Raw genomic sequence first — 23795 nt, forward strand, 5'->3', positions numbered from 1 at the left:
CAAATGCACTTGGAATGGGAAATAGAGGGGGAGAAATGTTTTTTTTTTTCTTTTTTTTCCTCCAATATATTTAAATTAAATACTCTTTAGGGGCATGTCATGTGATCTACCTGCACAGCCTTTGTGATCTACTGGTAGATCGCAATCTACCTTTTGGGCACCCCTGCTCTATACATTCCTTAGTACGCAAGTAAAAGTGAAAATACTTACCTAAAAGCAAATAGTGTAAAGTAGCACTATTTATATAGTGTGCAATCTGTAGAGTGTTAATATCTCACAGCCAGAAGTGCTGAGTCTGCACTTCTGCCTGTAAGATTTTAACACTCAACTGCACATTGTGTTAATGAAGACTATATTAAACATTGGCAATTCAAACTATGTAGAAACAAAACAAAACGCCTCATGAGACTGAGAACAACAATTATACACTCCTATTATCAGACTGTGGACAGAAGCCAGCTGATAAACACACAGCTGGGGTTCATTATACACTTAAACCCTCGACGTAGTAAACTGGACCTGTGTTTAGTGTGTTAACGCCTTTATTTCCATCTATACACCCCCCCCCCCCCACACACACACACACACACCCGATATGATTGGACTCCAATCAACAAAATTCCCAGTTCTAATTAAACTCAGAGTGTACAAATGGAGCTAAGTGGACCTCTAAGGGTCCCATAAGGCTAAAAAGCTAAACGGAAATGCAATTTGTATGTATATACGCGTTTGCATGTTCCAACGTTCGATGCCAAAAACACACTTTTCTGTACATGCAACTTGCATGGTCGTGACAGGGCTATACACACACCACATCACACCACACACCACAGCAGATTTCATTAATTTGTACATCTTGCAACAACTTGAGTCAAGTGGTGGCGAGTGCCTGCAGCTAATTAGCTAATTATCAGTAATGTAGAGTGGTTGGAACGAAAGCTTGAGTGCAAGGTCTTCTTCATGACCCTTTTGTAGCACATGATAGAACAGCTGTGTCGAGTTCCGCTTGATGTTTTGTTTTGTTTTGTTTCTGTGCCTGCCAGGAATTAGACGGTGCCATGTCTGCGTTTGACAGTCGGCCTGTCAAGAAGCAGCAGTGTGGAACAAAGATGCATTGTAAAGCAGAGATGAGACTTCCTCTGTGTCAGTAATATATGATACAGAGAGATGAGACTTCCCCTGTGTCAGTAGTATGATACAGACAGATGAGACTTCCCCTGTGTCAGTAGTAGTATGATACAGAGAGATGAGACTTCCCCTGTGTCAGTAGTATGATACAGAGAGATGAGACTTCCCCTGTGTCAGTAGTACTATGATACAGAGAGATGAGACTTCCCCTGTGTCAGTAGTACTATGATACAGAGAGATGAGACTTCCCCTGTGTCAGTAGTACTATGATACAGAGAGATGAGACTTCCCCTGTGTCAGTAGTACTATGATACAGAGAGATGAGACTTCCCCTGTGTCAGTAGTACTATGATACAGAGAGATGAGACTTCCCCTGTGTCAGTAGTACTATGATACAGAGAGATGAGACTTCCCCTGTGTCAGTAGTAGTATGATACAGAGAGATGAGACTTCCCCTGTGTCAGTAGTACTATGATACAGAGAGATGAGACTTCCCCTGTGTCAGTAGTATGATACAGAGAGATGAGACTTCCCCTGTGTCAGTAGTAGTATGATACAGAGAGATGAGACTTCCCCTGTGTCAGTAGTACTATGATACAGAGAGATGAGACTTCCCCTGTGTCAGTAGTAGTATGATACAGAGATGAGACTTCCCCTGTGTCAGTAGTACTATGATACAGAGAGATGAGACTTCCCCTGTGTCAGTAGTACTATGATACAGAGAGATGAGACTTCCCCTGTGTCAGTAGTACTATGATACAGAGAGATGAGACTTCCCCTGTGTCAGTAGTAGTATGATACAGAGAGATGAGACTTCCCCTGTGTCAGTAGTACTATGATACAGAGAGATGAGACTTCCCCTGTGTCAGTAGTACTATGATACAGAGAGATGAGACTTCCCCTGTGTCAGTAGTATGATACAGAGAGATGAGACTTCCCCTGTGTCAGTAGTAGTATGATACAGAGAGATGAGACTTCCCCTGTGTCAGTAGTATGATACAGAGAGATGAGACTTCCCCTGTGTCAGTAGTATGATACAGAGAGATGAGACTTCCCCTGTGTCAGTAGTATGATACAGAGAGATGAGACTTCCCCTGTGTCAGTAGTAGTATGATACAGAGAGATGAGACTTCCCCTGTGTCAGTAGTAGTATGGTACAGAGAGATGAGACTTCCCCTGTGTCAGTAATATGATACAGAGAGATGAGACTTCCCCTGTGTCAGTAGTATGATACAGAGAGATGAGACTTCCCCTGTGTCAGTAGTATGATACAGAGAGATGAGACTTCCCCTGTGTCAGTAATATGATACAGAGAGATGAGACTTCCCCTGTGTCAGTAGTATGATACAGAGAGATGAGACTTCCCCTGTGTCAGTAGTATGATACAGAGAGATGAGACTTCCCCTGTGTCAGTAGTATGGTACAGATAGATGATATCTGTGTCAGTTGTTAAGGCTGATTACAGTACTATGATACAGAGAGGAGCAGTGGTGGGAAAAAAAGTATTCAAATGTTTTACTCTGACGTTGAAATTTAAAAAAAGGTTCGCTCTGAAAGAATATATATTCAAAGATTTGTGCCGCATTTTTACGATTTTTCAAAAATAGCAGACCTACAAGCTCGTAGCGCGCCACTATTTCAATAGCTAAAGTATAACATAATACTTAATTAAAACACCAAAAGGGGTTCCCACCCAGAATGGGTTAAGTAAAAGTATCAATACTGCAATAAAGAACTACTCTGTTACAAGTAAACGTCCGGAATTCAAAATATACTTGAATAAAAAGTACAAAAGTGTTGGCATCGAAATGTACTTAAAATACCAAAAGTAAAAATACTCATCATGCAGAATGTCTCATTTCAAGTTTTACTACAAGCTCACAATGCATCGCATCGCGACGCATTGTGGTGTAAAAGTACAATAGTTGGATCTGGGATGTAATGGAGTAGAAGTAGAAGTATTTTAAATTGGAAATACTCAAGTAAAGTACAAATACCTCAAAACTTTACTCAAGTACAGTTACTTTCCACCAGTGGTCAGTATGATACAGAGGAGAAGCAATGATCTATTGTTCGATAGATCCAACCTGGCATTGTTTGTCTCTGCTCTTTACTGACTGCACAAGACAAACACGCACGCACAGTGGATCAATGTGGACGGATTCATCTTCCTCAGACACTTCATATGATCATTAAATGTCTCTTGAAGGAAGGGTGAGCTTATCAAATCCATTTCCTATTCTGTGTGTGCGTGTGTGTGTGTGTGTGTGTGTGTGTGTGTGTGCGTGTGTGTGAGTGTGTGTGCGTGTGTGCGTAGTGGGTGTTTAGTGTCATTGATGAAGGAATGCGGCTTTCATTGCCCTTTCTAATGGACTTCTATTATCAAAGTTCACATGGCACACACACACGCACGCACACGCGCACACACACACACACACACACACACACACACACACACACACACACACACACACACACACACACACACACACACACACACACACACACATAATTCACCGCCCCCTCTGTGTGAGATGAAAGCTAGGGCATTGTAAAGCATTTGACCTAACTACAATGTTGCGGGCCTATAGCGTGTGTTAAACAGCCTAGTTTGAGCTGGAGTGGCTCCATTATGGGGCTGTTACATGCAGCTTGTCTGGAGAGGGAGGCCATACATCATAGAACACGGCTACCTCGATGCCAGCGAATGAGGTCTTATTTTTTATATTATTATGACGTCTCTGTCGCGTGGAAACCTCACGTTCTACAAGCTATAAGCTCAAAACGCGCCACATTTGAGCATGCAGATCTGATACTTTTGATACTTTTGTATGATCTAAGTAGGGCATTGATTTATGAGAAAAAAAACCCAGCAGCGATGAGTCTGAAACTGGTGAGACAAACTTAATTAATGGGGAAAAACGGACAAAAGAAATCGTCTTCTATTCATGACAACAAGCAAAGACATGAACTACACATCCGACACGATAGTCAGTTTAAAAAAAAGAAAGTTAAACTTAAAGGGATAGTTCAGATTTTTTGAACTTAAGTTGTATGAAATACTTGCCATTAATATAGTGGTTGCAACTTTATTAATTGATTGCCCGAGTCCCGTGGTGGGAGTTCTGCTCTGGTTTTGGTCAATATTAAGTAGTTCTGGTCATTTTGTGGGGGGCACTGGGGCCACGCAGTAAAAGTAAATTAATCCACAAAACGAACGTAATTTGTATTGTTGACCTATTTCTAAAATATTAGCGCGACTTTTGTTCAACTTTGACCCCTCTATCACATGGAACTATTTTTTGGGCGTAGTGATATGGACACAAAAAACATAGTTCTGTGTGATAGAGGGGTAAAAAAAGAACGAAAGTTGCACTAACATTTTAGAAATAGGTCAACAATACAAATGACGTTAGTTTTGTGGATTAATTTACTTTTAATGCGTGGCCCCCAGTGCCCCCCACAAAATGACCAGAACTACTTGATATTTCACCAAAACCAGAGAAGAACTCCCACTACGGGACTCGGGCAATCAATTAATACAGTTGCAACCACTATATTAATGCTATCGTTCGTTAACACGTTTGCGGGGTTATAGTGTTTACTTTCCTGCTGGTGCAGCTACTATACGTCATAGACACGTCAATATGGTTCTGCTGGTGCAGCTACTATACGTCATAGACACGTCAATATGGTTCTGCTGGTGCAGATACTATACGTCATAGACACGTCAATATGGTTCTGCTGGTGCAGCTACTATACGTCATAGACACGTCAATATGGTTCTGCTGGTGCAGCTACTATACGTCATAGACACGTCAATATGGGTGGTTGGAGTTAGCACGCCCAGAAATGCCATGCCATACAATCACCTGCCAAGTAGCTTAAAAGGGATGGCCTTCTTCAGCAATTGGGCTACAGGGACCCCAGATGGAAGTAGGTTGTTAAACAAATGTGAAGCAAGCCTCTTCCATCTGGCGGAGTCAGTTTAAGGTTTAAGTGGTTAAACTGGCACAATCATTTAGTTCTTTTCCATTTTCCATTCCCTTCCAATCGGTCCAACCCTTTCCAATTCCAACCCTGGGGACTGTGGTCCACACTTTGAAAAAGTGTGGAAAAGTGTCTGTAGAAAGAGATTAGTTTTGTGCTGCAGTGGGCCTACACCTCATATCTATCTACAACCTGGTGGGGGGTGGGGGGCATTTGTTGTATTACAAAGCATGAATCTCACACTTTAAATTGGTTCCACTTCACAGTGTTTGGATTGATTAAAAGTATTTCCAGTTCTCGGGTAAACATGCTAAGGAGTGAACAGGTTCTAGCTCTGTTTTTCTTTTTCCCCGATTAGCGGTGATATTCTAAGAATGGTGACGTGGCTGGTACATCCTAACCTGACTCCGCCAGATGGGGCAGCAGAGAGTACACTGGGTTCCCCCCTCCTGCTCCCATCTCCCATCCCACAAAACGGCCTGGCCAATCAGCAGCAGCTAGAAGCTAGAAGCTGCTGCTAGAAGCTGCTAGAAGCTGCTGCTGATTGGCCAGGCCGTTTTGTGGCCGGGCATCAAGTCTGCCTGAGAGTTCCCAGATGGGAGCAGGAGGGGGGAACCCAGTGTACTCTCTGCTGCCCCATCTGGCGGAGTCAGGTTAGGTACATCCGCCCATCGGTCCATCTAACATTTTGGACGTAAACAAGATATCTCAAAGAGATGACCGACTGGGTTGCCATTGAACTGGTTCGACACCTTCATTCTCCATTCTCGCTGTGTAGCCACTAAATCTTCCAAATTCCAATTACACACAAGATGTCGCAAAATCCAACGGCACCATTGCCATGAAGTATGGCGAGTGTAGTGTGTTCATTCAAGATTCTTAATTGTGCAATATTTTCCACTGTCACTATCAAATAAAGGCTTTGAAATAAAGAAACAAAATAATAATAATATCTGTATTCTTAAAAAGAGAGTAGGATTCTTTTTTTTTTTTGTCATCAAAGTTTTTTATTGATTTTACAATAAAGCATACAAAATACACATGACTTACACAAAAGAAAGAGACAAAAAAACAAACAAAAAAACAAAACAACTAGCAGTCAAAAAAAAACCAATGGACAAAACCCCTCCACATTCTGTTGTTGACAATAGAGAGTAGGATTCTTATGTTTGGGCTCCTCTAATTGCAGTAAAAGGAAAAACAAGCAAAATAGCAAGAAGATAACAGACACCCGCCTCAGAGGTATGCATGTAAATGTTTGTCTTTATTGCGTGTAGGTGTAAATGTTTGTGTTTATTGCGTACTTGTGCATGTCCATGAGAAATGTTGTGTATGAAATGGGGCTGCAGCCTGCTGCACTGCACTCTGAGTATGCTTAGAGTGCGCTGGACTATTGAAAGGGCCGCTGGTCTCACCATCTGCCTGTGTCTGCTCCCTGAACATAATCTTATCTCTGCTGTCTGGAAGAAACCACCTAACTCCAAAATGTTCATTTTTCATAAAAAAATAAAATAAAAAATAAAACATCCAGCTCAAGGGGAGTTACGTCAAGTGTCGAAGCGTTTTTTTTTTTTTAATCCTTTTTAAAAAAAAAACACAGACAGACGTAAAGGGTGGAAAGCACTGATTCATGAAGAAAAACAAAAAACGGGTGGAGTTAGGAGGTTTTAGCTGGAGCACTTTTTAATACTTTCGTTAGTTAGGTGGTTTCTTCCGGACAGCAAAAATATGGTAAATGGTGAGGAAACCATGCAAGGCACCAACTTGCTCATTGGGAGCAGTTTCAGTGTCTTGCTCAAGGACACTTTGACACAAACCCGGTGGGAGCCATGCAGGGATTGAACTGGGAACCTTTTAGTTTCCCAGATCTGCCAGTGCCGCCATATGCTACATAAAATGTCAGACAAACACAACCTGGCAGTACTGTATGTTTAATCATCTAGTTCAGTGGTTTTCAACCCTTTTCATATCAAGGCCCATTTTTTTTTATCCTGCATTTGAGCCACGGACCACCAATTTGATGAGATTTAGCCTCTCAATCCAAAAAGAATATGTCCACATTTTCCACATTTCCATCTAACTAGTTTTTTCCTCTGCCAACTATACAGTGTACTGAAAATAACCGTGGGCAAGCTTGCAACTCGTTACACGCCACTAGACCTTTCCAAGTAGGCACTGCTGGCAGACGATGCGAATCGTGGTCCTTTTGAGAATGTATGGATTTCAGAATTGTAGTGCGTTGCTGTGCTTTATAAAAGACACACCCCCGTCTCCTCCCACTCCGTTGCACCCGGCGAGTACCCAAAATACCAAACACTGCGCGCCTCGCGACTATGTACCTACCCCAAAAATAGGGCCCTTAGTTTTGTTTACACTGACTGCACACACACAGTAGCCCTGACAGGAGTACGCTTATACTATGCGACGTGGATGTTGTGTTAAGGAAAGTGAATTTGGGACATTGATGCTTACCCATCGCGCCTGTCTGTCTGTCTGTCTGTCTGTCTGTCTGTCTGTCTGTCTGTCTGTGCGAGTGCACTATTGTAGTGTTCTACTGTGTGTGCGACTGTTGTGCGCAACTGTCACTGATATGTGACCAAGTTTGTGTCAGCGTATGAGGTGTGTGTGTGTGTGTGTGTGTGTGTGTGCGCGTGCATGCTGCAGGCAAAGGAGTGCTAACATGAGTGTGTGTGACAGGCCTCCCACGCGCTGATCCCTGATCCAGTTTGCTCCGGTTCGTGGTCTTGCGTTGGCATGGCGATGGATGGTGGACGCAGCCAATCCGCGGCCAGATACTAATGAGCCGGTGTTAACGAAGGGATGAGCGAAGGCTTGAGTGTATACCGTACATGTGTGTGTACATGCGTGTACATGTGTGTGTACATGCGTGTACATGTGTGTGTACGTGCATGTACATGTGTGTGTACGTGCATGTATGCATCTGTATGGTTGCGTGCACATACTGTACATGCAGCAGTGAAAAAGGGTGAGTGTGTGAAAAACAAGTCATTAAAATGTTGCTGGAACTTACCTGAATAATTGAGTCAACAATGTTGGCTAAGCAGCAGTTTGTGAGATTTGCTCTGGACGCACGCACGCACGCATGCACGCACGCACGCACGCACGCACGCACGCACGCACGCACGCACGCACGCACGCACGCACGCACGCACGCACAAACACACACACACACACACACACACACACACTTTTATACAATGTGCCTCCGTAAAACATCAACAATAACAACAACATAAAAGCCATGTCCAGTAGTAAACTTTTCCATTTGTAAAACAGATCTTTTTTTTTCTTCTTTTAGACTCTGTGGAAATGGGCCGCTGTTGCGTTCAGTGGGGAAGTGGTCAAAGTGGATAAAATCAATGGTAGAAGATACTAGCATTCCATTTGCGTAATGAGACCGACGGAAGGGAAACGGCAAAGGGAAAGGGAACTGGCACCAGAAGCACAACACTAGCAGGCATTTTGAGCCCCTAAAATTAGGTAATATTGCTTTCAGCTGAAACGTGGACAGAAAATCAATGTGGATGGCTGGGCGATAAGGGAGGGACCTTTATTGATAAGATAAGAACTACTACTGTAAGATAGTGCTACTCGTACTCGCACAATATTGCAAGTTATTGGAAGATATATAGTGACTTTTCCTGAAACAGATTGGTCGGTGCGTCTGAACATGAAAAGTGTTCCTATTCACTGTAGACATGGGGAATTCATTCTCTCTCAGCCTGTTGTAGTCGTGTCTGGTATTGACGGAGGAATTTGTGCATCCCACCTCACATCATTCAGGGCCGTCTCCAAAAGAATGGCACTGCAGCCTCGTAATCATTTATTAGTGCCGCCATCGTGATCATTTTCAAATGAGGGTGTCACATTTAGGATGTTATGTCCACACAATACCATTAATCAGTGTTTCCCATGAACAAACTAGGGCCCTAACGTATGCCATGCTTTACCCGCATATAGCGGGCTTAGAACCTTCCATTATCCGTAAACGGTATCTTGCGGCCACGCAACGCACTATACATTTTTGCGACTCCTATATTTGCGGGTGGAGGTGTGGCCGTGGGTGTGTGGACAGCGCCTCCTCAAACCACCCGCAATGCCAATTCCGTTTGATAGAAGAAGGAGCTCCTGAGTTGGAGCTGCCTCGACTCACAATGTTGCAGACCATTCACAGCTCAGAGGCTGCAATCTGTCTTAAGTCTCCACAAATCTCTGTGATTGTAATTTTACTATAATCAGCACTGTCAATTCCTTGTGTCCATTGTGTTTATATCATTTCTCAACAACAAACCACACTCACCTGCTGACTACGGCCAGCTCTGTTGTTGGCCCACACAGCCGTAGCGAGGTGCAGCTCTGTTGTTGGCCCACACAGCCGTAGCGAGGTGCAGCTCTGTTGTTGGCCCACACAGCCGTAGCGAGGTGCAGCTCTGTTGTTGGCCCACACAGCCGTAGCGAGGTGCAGCTCTGTTGTTGGCCCACACAGCCGTAGCGAGGTGCAGCTCTGTTGTTTGCCCACACAGCCGTAGCGAGGTGCAGCTCTGTTGTTGGCCCACACAGCCGTAGCGAGGTGCAGCTCTGTTGTTGGCCCACACAGCCGTAGCGAGGTGCAGCTCTGTTGTTGGCCCACACAGCCGTAGCGAGGTGCAGCTCTGTTGTTGGCCCACACAGCCGTAGCGAGGTGCAGCTCTGTTGTTGGCCCACACAGCCGTAGCGAGGTGCTGGATATGTCACAGTTCAGTTGCGAGGACAATAACCTGCGTGGTTATTCTTCTTTTTTATAGTTTTTATGTTTTCTACTTTCTTTTTCTCCCGTAGGTCTTTTCCTCTTTTTTTATGTATCTTTGCTGCACAACACCGCCACTGGATGTTTAACGAGTGACTGTCAATAACATTCCCCAGCACGCGAAGCTCCACTATTCTCAACCCACCCAAGAACTATAAGACTCTGTAGGACAGCGCTAACCATCCCTCGCCTATCTTCTGATCATTTAGTATGTACTGTTTGTTATCGAGTCCTCAAAACCAAATGCTTCACTCACAAACTCACGGCCATAGTGTAAGGCAAGGTAGATATCACTGGGCGTAATGGGTAATGGATTGTGCAGTCTACTCTTGAAGGCAATGGCATGTGGCAAATGGTTGGTTTCATTATTGTAACTGTACTGGGGTACAAGATAGCAATTTTTACGGGGGAACGCCTCTTACACAATGCTAAATCCCCAAATTTCGCAAGTAAACTGCAAGTTAAGTTTGTCTCGTTACAGTTTCAGATTTAATTCTCATCGTTGCTGTCGGGCAGAAACCTCCTATCTCCATCTATCATGGATGTGCAAGCTAGTCCTCTAGTCCAGCTGGTTTTCTCATTGGCTGACGTATGTGCGCACCACAAATATGTCCGGGTGGAAACGAACAACTCGGAACACAATAGTTCCGCCTTAGAGAATGTTGGTTCCTACCTAAACTACTGCGCTGAAACTGACACAGAGGCAGTTATAGCGGACCCCCGCAGATAATAATAATGCAGCTCGTAAGTCGTAATTAATTGATTTAATCAATTCTTGTTTCGTAAATGAATGCCCTACTACTTAATCATACTACAGCATCACACAAAGACGTATCAAAAGTAGCAGATCTACAAGCTCTAAACATGGCACGAAGAAACGCTTGGATCTGCTACGTTTGATACTTTTGAATTCGAATCCCGAAAAGTAACAGTTTTGGGGCGGACATACTGTATGAGGTCTCCACCGGACGTCATACTATAATAATAGCAGAAAGGTTGGCTATGTGCTGTGCACTGTCACACAACTTACAGCCAGTCGGCAAGAAAAGCAAGCCCTTGCCCCCGATTCACTGGGTTTCACAGCCGCACACACACACACACACACACACGCATACGCATACGCATACGCATACACATACACATACACATACACATACACATACACATACACATACTCACACTGAGAGACAGGAGCAAGAAGTTTGCCACTGACGTAATGTCAAACCCACTCCATGGGTTATGAGTCAGTTATGCTTGGATGCGCATCTTGTACTGTGTACTGAAGATGGCAGATGTGTTGTGAGCTTGTACAGTAGATCTGCTATTTTTATGTAGGTTAAGTATGTAGGCTTTAAAGTTGTCTTTTTTACTGTCTAATCAATGTTTTAAACTCATGCCATATCTATCTAAATGAGTGTCGGGAATGTCAAAATACTGTGTTAAATGGGAAACTTCACCCTTTTTGCAAAAAAAATATATATGTTAATGACGTTTAGAAGATTTAGAACACTTTCCTGGGGGTCTTTATGTGTGCAATATGTGGTTTTAGATATTTTAGATTTTAGCAGTGAGCCCAGTGTCTCTGCATGGACACTGGGCTCACTTACTTCCTGGACTACATGTTGTCTCAGTAAGACAGCCCTCCGCTCTCCCCCTCTCTCTCTCTCTCCCTCTTTCCTGTCAATCTCCACTTGAAACTATCAATAACGTCAGAAAAGCCAAAAGAGAATGCAGTTTCAGGAGTAGAGAGTAGACCACCCTCTGCTTATCACTGCCACTCCCTGTTCTCAATCACCTCCCGCCTTCACTCAACGGCCACTCCCCATTCACAATCACCTGTATCCACTACACCTGCCTCCTCTCACCACAGCCAATCCCTGGTGCAATCACCACAGTATAAATACACCTGCGATCTCTCTGCCAACTTGTTTGTTCTGCTTCACGACAGACCAAACATGGGTTGTGACTAGTACTGCGCTTGTAGATCGGCTATTTTCGCTATTCTTTACTTAAAATTTGCCATCCTCCTCCACCCCAACAACCTCCTTCCGCCTCGATTCTCTAGGAATCCTGGGGGGGCAGTGACGGAGCAGAGACGACCAACCGCTCATCCCGAGCAGAGCAACGATGGCTGTCCGCTCCACAGACTCCACAGACACTACAGATAATAATTTCTCAACAACAAACCACACTCACCTGCTGACTACGGCCAGCTCTGTTGTTGGCCCACACAGCCGTAGCGAGGTGCTGGATATGTCACAGTTCAGTTGCGAGGACAATAACCTGCGTGGTTATTATTTTTTTTATAGTTTTTACGTTTTCTACTTTATTTTTCTCCCGTAGGTCTTTTCCTCTTTTCTTATGTATCAGTCTTTGCTGCACAACACCGCCACTGGATGTTTAACGGCTGACTGGCTGTCAGCTCCACAGACTTCGCCCTAGCCCCTCTCGGGACCCTCCGTAAAGTTTCTGAAATTTGGATGTTACTTTACGTAGGGTCCCTCTGCAGTTTGTAAATACAATGGGACGTCAATACGGAAGTCTGCGCCAAATGAAAATTCTCTGACGTTTCCGTTGTCTCCTATAGCCGATTTATGCTTCTTTTGAAACATCTCACCACCACCACCAGGCCGCAGCACGGCCGCAACGGAGCGTATGTACAGCTGCGTCCTATTTTGGGCTTACGAACTGCAGAGGGACCCTATGGGTGAACGATGAAAAGAGCTCAACCGGGGGTCCCGAGAGGGGCTAACTTCGCCCCCACCCTGAGTCTCAGCCTACCTTGGGTTCCTCACCCTGTTCTACATTCATCTCATGTTTCTATAAACTGTTAGACATAAGTAGAGGTGTGGTCTCTTACTAGTGAAACAAATCTTTAAAAAAAAGAAGAGAATTTAGTTAAAGCACTGCAGTGTCACTGCTAAACTTTGACCGCCACACATGGAGTCTAGATCCCATAGGTTACAATTGGCTAGTTGTTGGTTTTCAAACAATCAAAGTGGTCGAGGCCACGATGCAGGCCTTTGGAATTGAACATTTTTGTTATGTGTTTCTTGGTTGACACAGTATGTTTAGATCTGCAGATCACATATCAGCTATTAATCACACTACAGCCATTGAGCACAGCAGGAAGTGTTTGTACGTGTGCGTGTGCGTGCTACACGTGTGGTTCATTTTCCTTGGCTGAGCTGACACTGTTCGCTTGACCGCACAGATTACTTCCTAATTAGGTAGTGTTGCAAGGTGTGTGTGTGTGTGTGTGTGTGTGTGTGTGTGTGGTTGTTGTTTATGTGTGAACTGTGAAGACTCCATATTGTTAGGAGTGATGATTGAGAGTATTTAGAGGTGTTTAAAGTGCCATTTACCTGCACGCTCACATGCAAACACACTTGAGCGTTGCTGTTAAATGGCATTCCTGCCGGAGGGGGGGAGAGAGAGAGGGGGGGGGGGGGAGAGAGAGAGAGAGGGGGGAGCGAGAGAGAGGGAGAGAGAGGGGGGAGCGAGAGAGAGAGAGTGAGAGTGAGTTGTCCAACAACAACTCAAGTGGACTAAGTGTGTGTGTGTGTGTGTGTGTGTGTGTGTGTGTGAGTGTGCGCGTGCGTGCGTGCCTTGGACATAAACTATGATGTGGTCCATCTCTGCTGTAGGGTGGCCAGGCAGTGTGGTAGGAGAGAGAAGATGCTCCTTGTATGAAGTATGTCCTTGAGCCTCATTTAATTTTCATGACAACCCCAGTGAGTGAGCCAGGATTTTGGCTCGCAGACGTCATTTGGAACGTCTCGCAGGCTGCGAGCCACTTGGCTTGTACCGTACAGTACCTCCTGGAAATGCTAGCTGCGCTCAACACCGCGTCATCGATGGCTCACAGCTTTGAATGGTTGACTGGCAAGGGGTTACGCCTACGTTGCTATGGACACGCAACGCTTGGCATCACCATGAGGACGATTTGAAAAATGTCCTTGAAGTGTCTTCTTTGGGCTATTGGCAGGACACACACACACACACACACACACGCAAACAGGGGTGAAATCATCATACTCGTACTGTATGATACCTTTCACCTGGGTTGAAGTTTTTAGCCTACCATACCCTTCGTTTCTCTCGTTTTTCACCTGGGTTGAAGTGTGTACCATAGCTTTCACCTGGGTTGAAGTGAGTACCATAGCTTTCGCCTGGGTTGAAGTGAGTACCATGGCTTTCGCCTGGGTTGAAGGTTGTGCCATAGCTTTGTCCTCTCACCTGGGTTGAAGTGTGTACTTCTGTGCGCCTGGCACTATACTGCCTCCCCCTTGCAGCCCGTTTGAAGTGTATCCACTTAGTTGAAGTGGGTGCTGACATTCAGGCCACGCTCTGGCTGGAGAAAACGGTGGTCGGACTTTTCACACTGCCTTTGGCAGTATTCCATTGGGTTAATGGCTATTTTACTGCAAAGATACTGCAAAAAGAAAGCAATGTGTTTAGATCTTTATGGATGGGGGGGCGCAGATGGGAGGATAATAACATGATAGATGGACTGTGAGGAGAGGAGACGGCAGGATAAGAGGACTGTGAGGAGAGGAGACGGCAGGATAAGAGGAGTGAAGCCCCGCAGAGAGGAAGTAGAGAACAACATGGAAAATCAGCGCACACACACACGAGCGCCGCGCACGCATCAAAGTAAACGCAGATGAAAAAAGAGTGAAGAGAGAAGAGAGAATGAAAATTAAGAGAAGAGAAAATTAAACCGAATGAAAAAGTCAATGAGACGGAAGAGAGAATGATGAAAGCTAAGGAGACGTTTCAGTGGCGCAATGAGAAGAACAGGGAGAAGAGGATGATGATGATGATCATCATCATCGTTTATCCTCAGATTGCTCTGACATTTGTTTTTGCATCACCATGTAGCGCCATTTGCAGCACCAAATACAAAACAAACAAATACAAAGAAGAAGGAAAGAGAGTGAATTTTGTCTCGTATTGTGTGTCGGGTGGAAACCTCATATGTCCAAAACTGTTACTTTTCAGGATTCTAATAAAAAAATCACACCCGTGTGAACTGAGTGGTGTAAGGTCTTATATAGACTGATCAGCTGTGGTCTGACGTAATGTCTGACGCAATGAAATCACACCCGGGTGAACTGGGTGACCATAGCAACCATGCTCACTTTTTGAGTGGTGTAAACCACTCCTACAACTGGCTTTGTTAGTCTGTCTGTCTGTCTGTGCAGAAAAAATGAGAATGGTTGCTACGGTCACCCAGTTCACCCGGGTGTGATTTCATTATGTCAGACATTACGTCAGACCACAGCTGATCAGGCTATATAAGACCTTACACCACTCAGTTCACACGGGTGTGTTTTTTATTTTTGGTACGGACAGACACGTAAACTAACAAAGCCAGTTGTAGGAGTGGTTTACACCACTCAAACATTGCAAAACATAGCAGATCGACAAGCTCAAAACACATCGCTTCGCACCACGTTTTGAGATTGCAGATTTGATCATTTCATGCGACGCTGTAGCATGATCCAATAGGGCATTCATTACAGACGCTGTAGCATGATCCAATAGGGCATTCATTACAGACGCTGTAGCATGATCCAATAGGGCATTCATTACAGACGCTGTAGTATGATCCAATAGGGCATTCATTTACGAAAAAAGTTATAAGATATAGGGTTTCTGCCTGACAGCATCAACATAGAAATTGTAATTGTGCTTAGCAATATCACAATCAATTGAACATCTAGGCTCTGACTGTGCATCGCTGTAGTCCCAGTGTTCAGAAGGTGTCATGTCCGTTTCCTGTTCCGTTTCATTTTCCCATGGCTTTGTTTTATTGGCTCAGCAGCAGATTTGAATTGGAAGCAGAATGGTGTCATGCACGCCCTCACCTCCCTGTGTCTCACTAAGCATAGAGCCCAATGCCTATTGAACTGAATTACATTGACAGAAAAGAGGAGGGGGAAATGGAGGAAGGCAAGGGAACGGAGAATGAAACGGCAATGAAGTGATTAAAAGAAGAGAGAAGAGGACAGAAGAAAGGGGACGTGAATAGAAGAGAAAGTGAGAACAAGAAAAGTGAGTGGCTGTGGGAAGGAAGGTGAGAAAAGTAAAGACAGAGGAGGAGGAGGAGGAGGAGGAGGAGAGCAGAGGAGGAGGTTGACAGTAGTTTCCTTTGCAGTAGAGTATAATTTCAGTCAGACTGCAGTGAAGCACAAAGCCAAGAGATGTTTCACTCCCTGGCTTAACTAAAGACAACCTATAAATACCAGCTCAATGTACTGTGTGTGTGTGTGTGTGTGTGTGTGTGTGTGTGTGTGTGTGTGTGTGTGTGTGTGTGTGTGTGTGTGTGTGTGTGTGTGTGTGTGTGTGTGTGTGTGTGTGTGTGTGTGTGTGTGTGTGTGTGTGTGTGTGTGTGTGTGTGTGTGTGTGTGTGTGTGTGTGTGTGTGTGTGTGTGTGTGGCTTGCAGCTTCTCGGCACACATACAGTATTGCACTGTATAATAGCATTACATCATTCCGTGTTAAATTTGTGGGATTATAAAGACTGCAGTTTACCACGTCTGGAGGCTTTGAGTGTGCATGCGCAGTGTGAACTTGTAAGATGTGTGCCACCGGTCGATTGTTCCCCAAAACAAGGAACAAAGTGTGTCCCTTCGTTTCCAAATAAGAGACGATTGCTTTATTTGGAGGGACGGTTTGGTGACCTTAATGTAGATGGATGGGCTGTAAGCACATAGAGCTGTACAGTGGGTCAGCCAGCTGACTGAACACACACACCAGAGTGGGCTGCTTTGTGTCTGACCTCGGAACAGCATCATCTATATATCACCCTCTATATGTAGGGCTGTCACCATTACACATGTTGACCATTCATAGAGAAACGTAGACTTATTTAATCATTTATACTTCATGTAAATCATCATGTAGAAATAGCAGAAATAGCTGATCTACAAGCTAACAACGTGTCATGAAGTCACGAAATATGACAATTGTGCTAAATAATTGCGATTATCTCAAAGAATTGCGTGCGATTATGTAATAAGTGTGACAGGCCTGTCTCTAGGTCGCCCTTGCATGAGCCCTCCAATAGTGTTTCCAGCCTCTTGTGACATGACAAGCAGCAATGCATCGTGTCAAAGGCACTATGAGATCAACCTAAAGTAAATTGCAAACACAATGGCAAGTGCAGTTAATTATACATACAGAAATTCAGATTTTAGACGAGGGTGATCAGTCAAAAACGACAAAAACATATTGAATATAACAATAATAGAACATTCTTATATGAAATGTTCATGTGATCAATAAAATGACGATGATTAGTAAGGTTAGTGTATAGTGTTAGTTGAGCAGCCTGATGCCTGGGGGGGAGGTAGAGTCTGGTAGTTCCTGTCTGAATGTTGCGGTAACCTCTGCCAGATGGCAGCAATGTGAGCAGTAGTATGGCTGTAATCTGGTATTATTCTGTTGCGTTTGCCTGAGGCATGGTGTGTGTGTGTGTGTGGGGGTACAGTAGGTGTCCTGCACACAGAGGGGAGATGGCAGCCCATGATGCGCTCATGCTGTCTTTGCTACCCTCTGGAGGGCCTTGTGATCATCAGCGGAGCAGCTGCTGCTGCTGTACCGAACAGTCATCTGACAGTAAGTGGCACACCTGTAGTTGGTGAGAGTTTGGGCACACATGCCAAACTCTTCGAATCTCCATTTTTAGCCCTGAATCTGCTTGCAGCTTGCCTGTACAAAGTGAGGTCATCTAGAATGAACGCACGCAAGGAATGTATCGGCCGGTGTGTATATGGGGCATGGATGGTCATTCTCTTGGATAAAGCAAAGTAAGCAAAGTTCTTTGTTTACCCAGGGTGAATGGACTAAGCTCCAGATGCTTGTTTACAGCCAGACCCTGCTCATAGAACATTTCATGGTAGGGGTGCAATGCCTTGCTCAAGGGCACTTCAGCGGTGGTAATTTTAACGTGCCGGTCCGGGGATTCGAAATGGCGACCTTTCGATAACAAGACCGCTCCGCAAACCGTTCGGCCACCTCTGCCTGGATGCCGCTGGAGGATATCTTCTCACTCATTCCGCATACAGATGCTCGTTGATAATGTGCTCATTCTGCCAGATTGTTTTGTGCTGTAGGCAGCATTCCGGTGTAGCACCCTTCCAGGGACTTTTTCAGGGCAGGTTTCAGGGTTCAGCATGACGTCCATATAGGAGAACGGACTCTACAGTCATAGAGAAGGAGGTGAGCTTGTTGATATATCTGGGGAGCCTGTTGGACGCAAACACCTTCTCATTTTAAGGTCTTCCTCTGACGAGTTTGACCCAGGAATTTTTAGCACAGTGAGTCCCATTGTCGTCGGAGGTGGAGTGTCCGGGAGAATGTTGCAGGTGCTAACCTAAGTTTTCTTGGCATTTGCCCAAGACCAACCTTGGTACAGTACACTCTGTCTCCGGCTCCATATGGTCAGATAGCAGGCGGATGTCATCCGCATGGCGCATGGTCCAGGCTTACTAGGAGTACAGCAGGGAGTCATCTACCTCCTCATAGTTTAATCCATTTTGGGCGGGAACGCCTTTTGAAAAATAGCAGATCTACAAGCTCATAGCGCGGCACCGAGTGCCGCGCTATGAGCTTGTAGATCTGCTATTTTTGAAGAATCGTGAAAATGTGGCTCAAACCTTTGAATATATATTCTTTCAGAGCGAACGTTTTTAACTCAAATCTTTGCTTCTGGGGGGGTCCCTGGAACAACATATTTTCAGATGGGGTTCGGTGGCCAATTACATATAATTCTGGGGGTCCTTGACATGAAAATGTCTGAGAACCACTGACATAGAAACATCGGTTTTTCGAGAAAACTGTCAGGATTTAGAAGACATTTGTAGAATCGTTCCCAGGTCAAAATGGGTTAATATTGAGGCCGAGCTCCTGCCTACTGTAAGTGCATAAACCAGGACTATACTAGTGTTGCACAATTAATCAAAATCTAGATTCAGACACCTACAGTATGCGATCTCATTTCTAAATTTAAAGCAAGAATCGTGCAGCACTAGTTGGCTGTCAAATTGATTTTAGTTGCTCTTATGTTTATGCTGCAAGAGAGAGACTTGAACCCATTCCAAGCCATCCACGAGATATCTTGTGGAAAGCAATTATTACAGTCTTGGCCAAATTCTTGTGGAGGAAAATCGAGATTCACATTTGAGCAAGAATCACTTAAGATGAAGGCAGCGAGGTTGTCCCTTGCCCACAGGCCATGTTGCACACATTTTGCGTGCGTGCGCACGCACGACCGCGCGTGCATGCTTTGATGGTTATGTGTGGTTTGAGACCTTGCTACTCTATTAAGTGGCTATGGCCCGACCTTGAATGCCAATAGCAACATCAAAGATGCCTTCTATGAGTCCCTCAATGTTCCTCTATCTGGAATCACTCAGTCATTCTAATAAGGTCGTCCTCGTGGGGGACTTCAATGCCCAATTAGGCACCGATGCTAAGCTCTTGAACCAAGTAATCGGAAATCCTGTCACCGGGAAATTAAACAGCAACCAGTGTTATGCAAGTTCACACTTCTTCACAAGAGCTAGCCGAACGTTCAGCTTACACGGATTAAAATGAATGAATGAAAGTTCAGTTCCCAAAACTAGTTCACATTCATTATTTCTGTTTTTATTTCTTATTTGTATAAGCTCTGCTCCAAGCTATTCCTTTCCAATAGAACCTCCTCCTACCCATCCACCCCCAGCCTGCAATCATTGCAATTACTTCCAAAAATAAACTATTTACTGTGTATACAGCTTATTCCTACATACAGAAATTACAATTTTTTTTCTTAAAAGAAAAACAGCAGTAATGTGCTCTAGAGTTTTTAGAGATGTGAGATCCTGCTGTTTTAACTGAAACATGCACAGCTTTTAGAGTGCATGATCATGTGACAAACCTGTCTTATACTGTGTTCTCTTGGTATTGGGAAATCGACACAGTCTAGCTCGCATTTTTATTCACCAACTTGCAACGGTGTTGTTAACTCATTCGTTGCAAACGGATAGGTTCGGTTCACCTTTTACCAACATGGGCAGGTGCAACGAACGCACTCTTTTACCGTGTTCACTCACTCCACTATATGTCTTCGACTCTGCTCTCTGTGTTCTGAACAACAGCGGCTCATAACCAACACCATCTTTTCCAGAGAATGCATAACATCATGGATGCACCCCCGGTCCAAAAATAGGCACCTATACCTGCATCATCACTTCACAACAGAACCAAAATGACGTCTTTGTAACTTGGGCCATGTGTGGAGGAGCTGAATGCTGGATTGATCAACACCAAACTCAGAATCCAAGTTGACTACCTGCTACTATCGTAGCAAGCTGGCTAAGGGGATGGCCACCTCCCACACAAAGACCTCTACATCACCTTCATTGACCTTACTAAAGCCTTTGACACAGTTGACCGGCAAGTCTTTTGGATTATACTCAAACAATTTGGCACCCGTCCAAATTGATCAGCAAGGATAGCCACTGACAAACACATTCATCACAGTGCAAGGAAGCGGCATGCATCATCTTTGACTATCTATGGACAGACTCAAAGAGAGTGTGTGTGCATGCGTGCGTGCGTGCATGCGTGCGTGGGAGAGAGATACTGATGAAGTTAATGGAGTGGCAGACCTCTTGCTGATCCCTCTAATTACGATTAATGAAGGACCTCTCTCAGTAGGCTCTAACCCCCCCCCACACACACACACACACACACACACACACACACATGGCGTTTCTGACTGAACTGCTGACTGTGGAGTCATAGGGGAAACCATAAACAAACCCATATTTAGGCATGTCACTATGACTCAAACAAAAAAACATAAACAGACCAGATACGCCCATACTGTATATCTAGGCATATGGACATCCGGTTGTCCAAAGCCACAGATCCGACCACTATTCCCATATATGAATGAATGAATGAATGCATTTATGGTCACACCAATTTCAAACTAGGCGTATGCACCGGCAAGGACTCACGGGAGTGAGGTGCCCACGTCAAATCATTCACATATGTGGTTGTCCAGGACTGCCGATCTGCGAGTCAGGAATGATGCATGCTGGGAAAGCATTCCCCTCCGGTTATGCAATACCCATCTTACCATTGTCGTTAACTCTGTATCTGTCTGTTTGTTCCCCTTTTATGCCCATATATAGGTCCTGTACCGTACCTGGGCGGACAGGACTTTCTCTATTTCATCAGCAATGATGTCACCAATCTTATATAAGTGGACTGCCACCTTACTCCCCATAGCATCAAACTCCTCACTGTGGTAGGGAAGTAAACATTCACCTCACCGGGTGTAGTGACATTGTAGTACCACCATGGTGCAGAAGTACCAGTCACCCGTGCGGGTTTATAAGCTGCCCTTTGAGCTAGTGATGTTGGCCTACGAGAGGCGTTTCCCGACAAGTCCCCTCATGCCCGTGTTGGTGTCCACCACCATTCTCAGCGAGGAGTCAAACGAGGATGGCTCCATTCACATAGTGGAGCGGCGCTGTGCCATTGATGTCGAGATCCCCAAACTCCTCAAAAAGGTTGCAGGAATAAATTACCTAAACTTCATCCAGAGGAACACACTGAACCGACAGGAGAGGACGCTTCGCATCGAGACCCACAACGAGTCCTTCTCCAATAGGGGCGCCATTACCGAAACATGCCTCTATTCAGTCCATCCCGAGAATGAAGACTGGACATGTTTCGAGCAGAACGCCAGCCTGGACGTCAGGTCCTTTTTCAACTTTGAGAGCACCGTGGAAAAGATCGCCATGAAACAGTACGCTAATAGCATCAACAAGGGCAAGCACATCATGGAATTTCATCTGAAGGAGCTGGAGGAGGAGGGCATCACCCACGTGCCTCGCTGGTCACCATCGTCCCCTCCACTGCCTGCCCTGTCCAGCCTTTCTATCAGCAGCACACACACCGATGCCAGCCAGGCAGACAGCCTGAAGGGGAACCAGGCTGGTGTGATCGATGACAAGCTGGATGCAGACTACATCAAGCGTTACCTAGGCGACCTGACGCCCTTACAGGAGAGCTGTCTGATCAGACTGCGGCAGTGGTTGCAGGAGATGCACAAGGGCAAGATCCCGAGGAACGAGCACATCCTGCGGTTCCTGCGGGCCAGGGACTTCAACATGGAAAAGGCCAGGGAGTTCCTGTGTCAGTCTCTGACCTGGAGGAAGCAGCACCAGGTGGACTACCTGCTGGAGAACTGGACCTCGCCCCAGGTCCTCGACTATTTCCCCGGAGGCTGGCACCACCACGACGGAGACGGACGTCCAGTGTACATCTTGAGGCTGGGACAGATGGACATCAAAGGGCTGGTCCGTGCGCTCGGGGAGGAATCCCTGCTCAGACACGTGCTGTCCGTCTGCGAAGAGGGCTTAAGGCGGTGCGAGGAGAACACCCAGGCGTTTGGTCGACCCATCAGCTGCTGGACGTGCCTGGTGGACCTGGAGGGTCTGAGCATGCGTCACCTGTGGAGGCCGGGGGTGAAGGCCCTGCTGAGGATCATCGAGGTGATGGAGGCCAACTACCCCGAGACGCTGGGACGCATGCTGATCGTGAGGGCTCCCAGGGTCTTCCCCGTCCTCTGGACGCTGGTGAGACCCTTCATAGACGAGAACACCCACAAGAAGTTTTCGATCTACGCAGGCAACAGCTACCAGGGCCCCGGAGGATTGGTGTTCTACGTCGACCAGGAGATCGTCCCAGACTTCCTGGGAGGAGACTGCGCGTGCGACGTGCCCGAGGGTGGCATCGTTCCCAGGTCGATGTACCGCACGGCCGAGGAGCTTGACGAGGACCGTCGCCTGTGGACCGAGACCATCTACCAGACCGCTGGCGTCCTCAAGGGAGCGCCGCACGAGCTGCTGTTGGAGATAACGGATGCCTCCTCTGTGATCACCTGGGACTTTGACGTGTGCAAAGGGGACATTGCGTTTAACGTCTACCATGCCAAGAGGTGTCCCCAACCACCACGCAATGACCCCCCGGTGGGGATCAACGTCCAGGTCATTGAAAAGTCCTGGACGCTGGGCCAGGATTACGACATAGTGGAGTCGACGCTCGCTTGCACAGAGGGGGAGAGTGTCCAGGGCTCCCACATAACGCAGCGGCCGGGTTTCTACATTCTGCAGTGGAAGTTCAATAACAATAGCCTCCCCTGTGTGGATGACATGTTGGCCGCCCGCACATCGCACAAGTGCGAAGTCATGTATTATACCGAGGTTCTCGGGTCCGACCACTTCACGGGCTCAATAGCCAGCCTGGAGACGAGCCACAGCGGTTTCTCTCAACTCGGTTCGGCCTCCCCCAGCCAATCGCAGTCTAGTTCTAGGCATTCTGGATAGAAATACATGGTAACTTAAATCCCCGGACTGAGATATCCACCATCCCATTCTCCCTATTGCGGCATGGCTCTGTGTCGAGGCTAGCCATCTGGATCATTCCGTCTGTCCAGGGCAAATCACGCAAATTCAAGACTTTTAGCCTTGAATAAGACCTCGGCACAGGCATATTAATTAATTAATACGAGGATTCAATTTCGATGCAATGTGTTAAGCATTTGTACCATTTACAGATCAGTTGAAACTGCCCACATCTAGATATCACTGACTTATATGATGATACTTGTGGTTTTGCAACACAATGCCTCGCTACAAATCAAACCATGCATAGTGCAGAAAAAGTGATGATGAAAGCAAAAGGCATGCATGTTCTTTTGTGTTTTTTTTTTTGCTGTTGTTAATGTGAATATTTGAACTTGGGTGAACTGGGTGAATTTCATTGAAATATTTTGAAATATCTAAGTTTATCTATCTAATTT

The 23795-nt window shown here is 45.6% G+C and overlaps 1 protein-coding gene across 1 annotated transcript; it reads left to right on the forward strand.

The window, feature by feature from the left end:
* Window positions 1-21285: 21285 nt before the first annotated feature.
* Window positions 21286-23319, forward strand: LOC306917943 (SEC14-like protein 1; the record flags this gene model as incomplete). The annotated part of the gene is made up of 1 exon (XM_079530846.1): window positions 21286-23319. One exon carries the CDS (start codon window positions 21286-21288, stop codon window positions 23317-23319), a length of 2034 nt encoding a protein of 677 aa, XP_079386972.1.
* Between the last annotated feature and the right edge of the window lie 476 nt (window positions 23320-23795).

The sequence above is a fragment of the Electrona antarctica genome, assembly GCF_951216825.1.
Source record: "Electrona antarctica genome assembly, contig: scaffold_197, whole genome shotgun sequence".
Taxonomy (NCBI): domain Eukaryota; kingdom Metazoa; phylum Chordata; class Actinopteri; order Myctophiformes; family Myctophidae; genus Electrona; species Electrona antarctica.